General features: G+C 37.1%; 1 protein-coding gene across 1 annotated transcript; it reads right to left on the bottom strand.

Annotated features, from left to right (window-relative positions):
• Positions 1-58: 58 nt before the first annotated feature.
• Positions 59-8836, bottom strand: LOC131934003 (uncharacterized). Its single transcript, XM_059290443.1, has 4 exons — positions 7735-8836; positions 7012-7178; positions 2051-2156; positions 59-452 (listed from the first exon to the last, which is right to left on the bottom strand). Exons 1-4 carry the CDS (start codon positions 8644-8646, stop codon positions 408-410), a joined length of 1230 nt encoding a protein of 409 aa, XP_059146426.1. The 5' UTR covers positions 8647-8836; the 3' UTR covers positions 59-407.
• Between the last annotated feature and the right edge of the window lie 898 nt (positions 8837-9734).

Raw genomic sequence — 9734 nt, 5'->3', positions numbered from 1 at the left:
TAGGTTCAACTCGGAGTATATTTATGAAACATTTTATTATATTCATAACAAAAGTAAAATTTATAGATTTTATAAAACGATTTTGAAAATCTGTTAAAATGGAATACTTAACTGTAAATAGTTTTGTTATAAAACTGCGATAAGAAAAACCTTATGGAATAATTGGGTTATTAAGTCTGGCACGTTCACTAGTTACTTTCTATGGAAGGCTAAAAAATCGTTATCCTAAAATAATTCAAGTTTTTCTCATTAATGTTAAAACATCCTTCTGTTGTAACATATCCTCGTTGTTGCCTAATTGGCTATGTTGGAACATGGACCATTGGCCGGTCCTGTCTTAGTTCGTTTGGTTGGCTGTCCCTGTAACATTCTCAAGTCGTGTCTTCGCTTTCTGTCTCCTATCAGCTTCATGGCAGTATTATTGTCTCTGGTTTTAGGAAGTAGGCAGATACCTGCAGAGTGGTATAAGGGTTAGTGCGGGTGTAAAATATATGAGGAGGTAGTTAGCAATAAAACAACACTGTCGTTAAGCTTATGTATAATTACCAAATCAGTAGCGTAGCCAGGATAGTCTCATGGGGGGGGGGGGTGTTCACATTTTTTTTTAGCAGTATATAACCCAGGGACAAACTTTCGATTTGCACCCCCCTCCAACTTTTGATTTGCATCCCCCCCTCAAACTTTCGATTTGCACCCCCCCCCCTTAAACGTTTTATTTCCACCCCCCCCCCTCAAAATTTCGATTTGCACACCCCCCCCCCCCGACCTTAAACTTTTAATTTCCACCCCCCCCCCCACCCCCCACCCTCAAACTTTCGATTTACACCCCACCCCCCTCAAAATTTCGATTACACCCCCCCCCCCCCCGCTCAAACTTACGATTTACACCCCCCTCAAACTGTATATATATACCGAGGGGTCTATGGAGGGGGGGGGGAGTATGACCCCCCCCTAACCCCCCCCCCTGCCTAGGCCACTGAACCAAGTTCCTAGGCGATGAAACAGGATTTGATTGGACGCTCACGATAGAGGCGCATAAACGGGAAAACGTGAATTATATGGAACCAGCTTGACTTTAGATCAGATGAAAAGCCAAAGTTTTAATTTAAACTTTATGGAACCGACATAACCATATCTCATAAAAAGCGAAAGGTTATATGTGAACTGTACAACAACAATTCAATTTAATTTGTTTTTGAAACAAAAGTTTGAAAATTTAAAAAAAATGATTATGTTAATAAAAGAAAATTTAAACTGAAATTTAGAAAAAAAAATGTCATTTTTTAAAAGAATCTTATTTTATGTTAGATATTTTGGTAGTTTTAGGAAGATTAATATAATCATATCTGTGTTAAAAAAATGTGTTATTGTATATATTTATCCAGATAAATGCTGAATAAAAAAATGCTGAGTCTTCTAAATCTGGTAGCGTCCCCCCAAATACAGAACGATCTTTAATTTATTTTAACTTAATTTCTTTTCACAAAATGGAACCCAATTTAAGGAGGGGAACCTCGCTAAAAATGAAAATTTCGTAAAATACATATCGTTATGTGAAAATGGCTACGGTGAATTAACTATGGGTGTCTAGTAAGTAATGTATTGCGTTTTATAATAGTGTACTACTGTATATAAAAATGTAGTGTACTACTGTACATAGAAATGTTTGTACTTCAAGATAGTGATTCTATTATAGTGATATAAATCTGTATGTTGGTCTGTATGGTGGTCTGTATGGTGGTCTGTATGGTGGTCTGTATGGTGGTCTGTATGGTGGTCTGTATGGTGGTCTGTATGGTGGTCTGTATGGTGGTCTGTATGGTGGTTTGTATGGTGGTCTGTATGGTGGTCTGTATGTTGTTCTGTATGGTGGTTTGTATGGTGGTTTGTATGGTGGTCTGTATTGTGGTCTGTATTGTGGTCTGAATGGTGGTCTGTATGTTGTTCTGTATGGTGGTCTGTATTGTGGTCTGAATGGTGGTCTGTATGGTGGTCTGTATGGTGGTCTGTATTGTGGTCTGAATGGTGGTCTGTTTTATCTTTAGCTTACGTTAACACATCGTAAACGTCGACATTTCCGAACAAACTGTAGAAAGACGTCGTCAGTTGGAACATTGTCACTGTCTATGTCGCCCTCTAGCTTCACCAAGCTCTTTCTGTGGACAAAATGGGTATGTGTTAGTTGTTTCCCTTGAGCTAGAGTTATCTTCCCTATCCTAGTTTACTAACGACTAAGCAGGCAGCAGTTGATTTGAGTATATGTCTAAATATCTAGCTGTATTTGACGCTGTTGGGCTTGAAGTGGGGGGAAAGGGATAGAAAATGGTAGGTTGCACTCTCAATCAAGAGCAGATTAAATATATAGTATTATATAGTCTACTAGCCATACCGGCCCTGTACTGACATTTGTGGTAAAATTTATATGTAAACAGCCGTGACTTATGTACTCATTAAACTTCATATACCCTTTACTGAATGGTATTTGGGAATTTATAAAATTATCCATTAAAAATGTTATTAGTGTATACACATTTTTTAGTTTGATCATTATAGTAGAGATACAATTTTCCCTGATGTCGGAACATGTACATGTTATAAAGGGTGACTGCTTTACTGTATACGTTGTTTAAGAACAAAAATTAGTATACTACTTAAATTGCCACGTTATAGAGAAGGCTATGGGGTCATCCATAAATTACGTCACGCTTTTTTGACGATTTTTACCCCCCCCCCCCCTCCCCTCCGTCACACGTCGTCAGAAAAAGCCATACCTCCCCCGTAAAATGAGGTCACACTTCAACCTACAACTCCCCCCCTCAAAATTGCTTGTCAATTTTTCTTAAAACAACGACATTTTTCCAAAATCTATTACCATTTATTAAAACTGTTTCTAAACGCGGAGTAACGGCTAAAACGCGGAATAACGGCTAAAACTCGTTTACTAACATTGCTTTTTTTATAATGCAAAAGTGTGATGTAACACCATCTGAGCCGCCCCCCCCTCCCCCCTCATCACACACCGTCACAAAATTACGGACCCCCCCCCCCTCCCATCTGCGAGTGTAACGTTATTTATGGGCGAAACTAATTTTTTTCAAAATGTTGACTTATCAGGTTTTGTAATGGGCCTCAGATCTCGGTTATTAGAGATAGTTTAATTTTCACACCTGTGAAAATTATTTTCTTTTATCCACATGCTATAATCGTTTATTTTCGTGTGTAATCAAAGAACTGGGGAAATTAAAAGTTAAAATTCCTGACGCAGTTATATCCCTTTATGTAGGTATAATAGGGCTGGTAAGTAGGTCACCAACCAGTTCTATGGTTCATGCAGGATTTATTGAGCCGTAGAACTGGTTGGTGACCTACTTACAAGCCCTAATGCGCGATAAAACTTCATTTTTTATTTATTTTCACACCTTTATGAAAAAATTTAGCATAAATTTTAAAAGATTTTTTTTTACTTCCAAACGTTTTCTTATTTATTTTTTCGTGTAGACAAAGAACGGGGTAAATTAAAAGTTTACATTCCTGAGGTTCTTAGGTCCCTTTAATATCTCCTTACCAAAAATGAACAATTTGTCGCTTCTGTAGGTGGTGGATCTTATTCAAGCCGCGGTCAGTTTAGGTCAGTGTTCGGTCACTTTAAAACTCGATTATTTAAATGACTCTAATTTTCTCGTTAAAAAGAGAGTGAATGGCAAACTTTGTCAAGAACGATTTCCCTACAAATTACCTGCAAGTACCCGATATAATAGTTGTTAGCAACAAACAAACCAAACATCACTCACTGTGCTTTCATGGAATTAGATATATATATATATATATATATATATATATATATATATATATTATATATATATATATATATATAATATATATATATATATATAATATATATATATATATATATATATATATATATATATATATATATATATATATATATATATATATATATATATATATATATATATAAATATATATATAAAGCAATGTATGTGTGTGTGTGTCTGTCTGTATGTCTTTTATGCATTACCACGCCTCTTATCACATCGCCGTCGAACTTTGGGCCGTCGTCAGGGCGCGATTTGTTTCTTCTCTCTTTTGGTATATAAATATAAAAGTCGATTTTGATTTGACACCGCTTATCCGATAGGCATGAAACTTTGGGGAGTTCATTATAAAACTCTAGGGAAAGTTTTTGTAAAAAATAATTTTTAATTTCGCAAGGGCAGTGCCACGGGAGGGTGCGATTTTTCTCAATGTACGGTATATAAAAATAATAAAAGTGAATTGCGGTGACACCGTTAACACGATCGCCATAAAACTTTCGGAAGATGTTGAAAATATTCATGGGGAGGTTTCTGCGCTAAAAACATTTTCAAATTTGCAGGGGTAACGCCCTGATAGGGCGCGATTTGTTTTCTCTCTATATATGGTATATAAAATAAAAGTCGATTGCGGTCTCAAAACGTTCATCCGATAGCCATCAAAGTTCAGGGACTTGATTAGAACACTCCAGGGAAGGGTTCTGTAAAAAATCATTTTTAATTTTGCAAGGGCGGCGCCACGGAATGGTGGGATTTTTCTCAATATACGGTATATAAAAATAAAAGACAATTGCGGGTCGACACAATTTATCCCGGTGCCATACAACTTTAGGGAGTTGATGAATACACCTGAGAATGTTTCTGGGGTGGGAGGGGGGAATAGGGATGGGTGGGTGGTGTGGGCGCGGAAATTTAATTTTGCATGGGCGGCCCCCCGGCAGGATGCGATTTGGCGCCCTGGTCTTTCCCGTCAGCGCTATGGTGACTACGTTCGGCCTAAACAGTGTGATAGACAATTGAATCAGGCGTATCCTCCGCCGCCCTGGTAGGGTGCGATTAGGCTGCAAAAAAAAATGTCTGTTTCGGCCCCAAAAGGCTCACATGTGCCGCTGATGGCCATGTAATACGTTTTGTTTTAATAATAAGAAATTAAACAAGGCTAGATTATTAACTAGGATGTTTTTTTTTTGTCCGTAAAAAAAATCCAAACAATTTCGCCACTTTGCAAATGATGCAATTAGCATCTATTTTTAGATAATCCAATCAGAAATTCAGATCGAGCCTCTCAGAATAGAACATTAGTAACGCTAACATATTGCATCAGTCACATTGATGTTTAAAACACGTCAAATAATTTTTTTACGTGTTATATAACAAATCCTGTTCATTTGCGTCATTTAAGTGAATGACGCAATCTGCATCATTGTTAACAGGATGCTATTTGGCATGATGACGCCTGTTAGTTTTAAGGAGCCAGGGGCCGTACGCGGCGCCTATGCGGTAGTGTAATCTGGAAGGGGGAGGTGGGGTCCTGAGAGCTTACTTTACATCCCTGACACATTGGCGGTCACCGAAGTGTGTTCTACCTCATTATTTAGGTGCGTTATTAATGTACACTCAAGGTTTTCATGCGGTAGTGTAGGTAAACCCGTGCCCCGAGATTTATGATCCAAGCGCAGGCATTGTTTACATTGAAATAACTCACTTTTAGAAAACAAGATCATGCGTCTAAGAATATAGGATTGGTAACGCATAGATAAAACCCTTCTTACATATTTCGTCGGATTTTCTTCTATTCCCGCGGCAACGCGCAGGGACGGGTACGCTAGTGTATATATTTATATATATATATATATATATATATATATATATATATATATATATATATATATATATATATATATATATATATATATATATATATATATATATATATAAAATTGTTTTGAGACACGAACAATTTGACATACGACCATTCGTATATCGAGTTTATATATATATATATATATATATATATATATATATATATATATATATATATATATATATATATATATATATATATATATATATATAAACTCGATATACGAATGGTCGTATGTCAAATTGTTCGTATCTCAAAACAATTTTCCCATTCACATTATATGAAGAATGTCTCCCTGCTGTTTTTGTTTGAATAAGAAAAGGTATCTATAATTAGAAAGTGATGTAAAGAAATGTACGAAAGGAGAATGTAAAAAATTATACTGGTTTTGTAAAGCGTATATTCTTTGGAAATCATCCGACTACAGCTTACTCAAGATGCTGAGGGAAGTGTTGGGCAGAGGCGCTTTACTTCTCTACACTGATGGTGCTAAACTCTTTCCCTCACCTTAATTCAAGTACAATTAATGCTACACTTGATCACTAAAGTTTATCGAGCTTCACTAAAATGTTACGGCTAATTTATTTTTTCTTTCGCTTAACTAAAACATATAAACAGAGACACATCATGTGACGTAGTTCAGTTGACCGAGGAGATCAGGTGACCTAACAACTCTCCCAAGGTCAACCACGTAACTAAATAATATAAATAAAGAAAAGACCTAAGTGGGTCACATAGGTGTGAGTAACAAACAAACAAACAAACAAACCAAACAACACCCTCTAGATAAACTCAAGATACGAATGTAATATGTGCCGTAGTAGTCGTCGTATGCTGTTTTTGTTACAAATACTTAATAAGAAAAGTATTTATAAATAAAATGTGATGTAAAGAAACATACGAAAGGAAAATGTAGAAAATATTAAGCTGGTTTTGTAAAGCGTATATTCTTGGAAAACAGCCGACTAGAGCTTACTCAAGATGCTGAGTTAGGTGATAGGCAGAGGCGCTTTACTTCTCTACACTGCTGGTGCTAAACTCTTTCCCTCACCTTAATTCACGTACAATTAATGCTACACTTGATCACTAAAGTTTATCAAACTTCACTCAAATTCATTGAACATTGTTGAACATGTTACGGCTAATTTCTTTTTTCTTTCGCCTAACTAATACATATAAACAGAGACATATGCACATAAACGCCAAAACATAGACAAACACGAACACGATAACTCATAAATACGTATACACAGTAAAATACACCCATGACAAACACACTTTCACACATACTCTCATACTTGTCTCTAAACCTACCTGAAGTTATCGGCGATATATTCCAACACATCATCCAGTTCGTAAAAACTTTCCAACAAGTTGATCTTGTAGACGGGCAACACGGGGTCCAGTATTTCAAAATCAGAAGCCTCTAATATGTCGAAGTCAACATAAAACGCTACTTTCATTGCTGGACAAGCTTCTTTCTGGAAATATCAAGAAGAGGAAACGATATGGACAGAGAAACGCCGAGAGGGAAAGGGAAAGTGAGAGAGTAAGAGAGAAACACTAAACTTCAGTTCCTTCCGCGACAGAATAGAGAAAAGCTAATAATTTCTATTTAAAAAATAGATAATTAATCAGTGCCCCCCCCCCCTTCGTTATATTAAGTGCGCCCCAACCCTGTAAAAAGATATTAACAAATATTTAGACACCACCTCCTCCCCTATTATTCTAACTAACCTATTATCTCTGATATCTGATTAGGGTACCACTAGAGATAATATATTTCACAGTAATATACCATCATGGCTACAGGACATACGATCTCAGACAAAAATATCCTAGACAAAATATCTCAGGACAATTTATCTCAGCAAAAATAATTTCAGACACAGTACCTCAAGTCCAAATATTTATAGTATTACGATGACCACCATTGCAGTCTCAGTACCAGCGCCTGCCTTTAACACCTTTTGAACGGGTGATACAAACATAAAATTAGAATACAAAAGTTTGAATACGTAGTCATTATTTACATACCAGGTTCACCCAGGCCTTTCTAGAGATCAGGTGTAGAGTAGTTCCATAAGGAATCCAACCCGCGACAAGTTTCAGTGTCTGCAGTTGTCCTGCATGTGATCTAGACAGTGAAGTCACGAAGTCATCAGTCAATAATATATAGTCAATCCCAAGTTTCGTCAAGCGGGTGAGAGATAAGATACCAGTGGTCAGTTGGTCAAGTTTAACCGGTTTCTCAGCCAACAAGCGTGTGTGGAAGAACCTGTATATGTCCAGCGACTGTAGGGTTCCTCTGGACGTGGTCAGCACTGTGTTGATGAGATTGTTGCCTTCTTCTATTGGCCATTGGCCATTGGTCATCTTGAAACATTGTAGACGGTCAAGTCTGGACACCAAACGCGTCATTTCCTTACTGATACCGGGCGTGGTTCTAGTTGACGCTTCTCGCATGTCTATGTCATTTATTTTTATTGACTTCAGTGTCGGATGACGTAAATCTTGCAAACATTTCCGGAAAACGGTGGCCAAGGAGCAGGAGTTTAGATGGCATTCATGGTGTTTGCAGACGGAGATTGACAATTCATACAAGTGGCTTCCGAAGCGTATAGCATTCGAGAAAGCGTTTTTAGTTTTCAAACATTTACAATCACAGCACAGTTTAAGGTGCATGTTCCTCCACAAAGTAGGCGTGGTGTAAATCAAATCCCTCCAAGATCTACACACACTGGCAAGCCTTAACAGCTCATTTTTGTTGTCAACAAATCTGAAGATGTTTACCAACACCACTGAAGGCAACTTGCCCAGAAAACTCGAGCCGTCTGATTGGCCATTTAAGTAGACGGTTAGACCGTCCATCTGACTCTGCTGATTAACTGCTGGCGATGATGCTTTAAAGCCACTTACCATATCGCAAATTATACTTCTCTTTGTCATTTTCCGAGCTCAATAGTCTTAGTTTTAAATTTGGTGGTGGGGACAAAATAGAATACAGTAATGAGTAAAGTTATTTTATGGACGCGCAAAAAACTGCTTCCTTCTATTGTGTCGTGCGCACCCGTGCAAAAGGTGCGCTTTATGTTGTGTGAAACATTCGGGTGCTGGTTCATATATTTTGTGAAATAATTTTTAGCGCAATTTCCATTCTGGAGAACGGCGTTTATTAACCCGTCATTTCTGGATGTATGGATGTATGAATGAATGAATGGATGTGTGTCCGCAGCTTTAAGCCGTATCTCCTCCTCAACGAAGCAATATCGAGGACTAGTTCCAAAGCATTTATGTTAAGCAAGATACAAGGATGAACATAGGCCAAAAAAATTCCGGGTTTCTTTCATGGATTTCCCGGAAAAGCCAAAAAAAAACCTCGAAAAAAATGCAGTTTTTGGCCCATATTTCGGCAACCAGACCACTTAGCGACTTGAAACATGTACCAATCGATTCCTGCCATAATTTAGAACAATATTGCCGAAGAAAGTTTTCAAAAATATCCTTTCGTTCGGTCACAAAAACATTTTTGAATTAATTTTAAATTCGGACCGAATTAGTAGGCATTTTTATCCAACCACACCACACGCGTCATCACGTTCAATAGCTGCGCCATCACGTTCAATGGCTGCGCCATCAAGTTCGGTAGCTAGGCGCGCAATGGTTTTTAGTCATGTAACTCTATTGTAAATAAAACATGTAAAATACTGAAAAAAATTAATAAAAAACGTTTTAATAACTAACCAATGGTTTTACTAACCCTGCTCTTGATTTACGCTACGACAGAGCTATTTTTAGATAACATAAGGAAATTGCGCTAAAATTGTCACTAGCCTTTTTAATTACCTTTTTTTCTGATATAGTGACGAAATTTAAAATGGTAATCAGTGTATTTACATAATACTTTACCATTTTCATAATTTTCATATTTGAATGAGTTTTATATTTCTTGTAACTTTGATGCGGCCTTGCATTTTGTAGACAAGAAGACGACATTTGGTCAAACAACGAGCTGACCCTGAATGTAAGAACACAAG

Source organism: Physella acuta, unplaced genomic scaffold, assembly GCF_028476545.2.
Source record: "Physella acuta isolate Inbredline_101_S28 unplaced genomic scaffold, ASM2847654v3 ptg002705l, whole genome shotgun sequence".
Lineage (NCBI taxonomy): Eukaryota > Metazoa > Mollusca > Gastropoda > Physidae > Physella > Physella acuta.
The sequence above is the reverse complement of the archived record's forward strand: the minus strand, read 5'-3'. Positions and strand labels throughout refer to the sequence as shown.

Coding starts and splice junctions, on each gene's coding strand:
- LOC131934003 (XM_059290443.1), bottom strand. CDS start 8,646: ATGACAAAGAGAAGTATAATTTGCGATATGGTAAGTGGCTTTAAAGCA. Junction 7,179..7,734: donor GAAAGGCCTGGGTGAACCTG/GTATGTAAATAA, acceptor TGATATTTCCAG/AAAGAAGCTTGTCCAGCAAT. Junction 2,157..7,011: donor TATATCGCCGATAACTTCAG/GTAGGTTTAGAG, acceptor TTTTGTCCACAG/AAAGAGCTTGGTGAAGCTAG.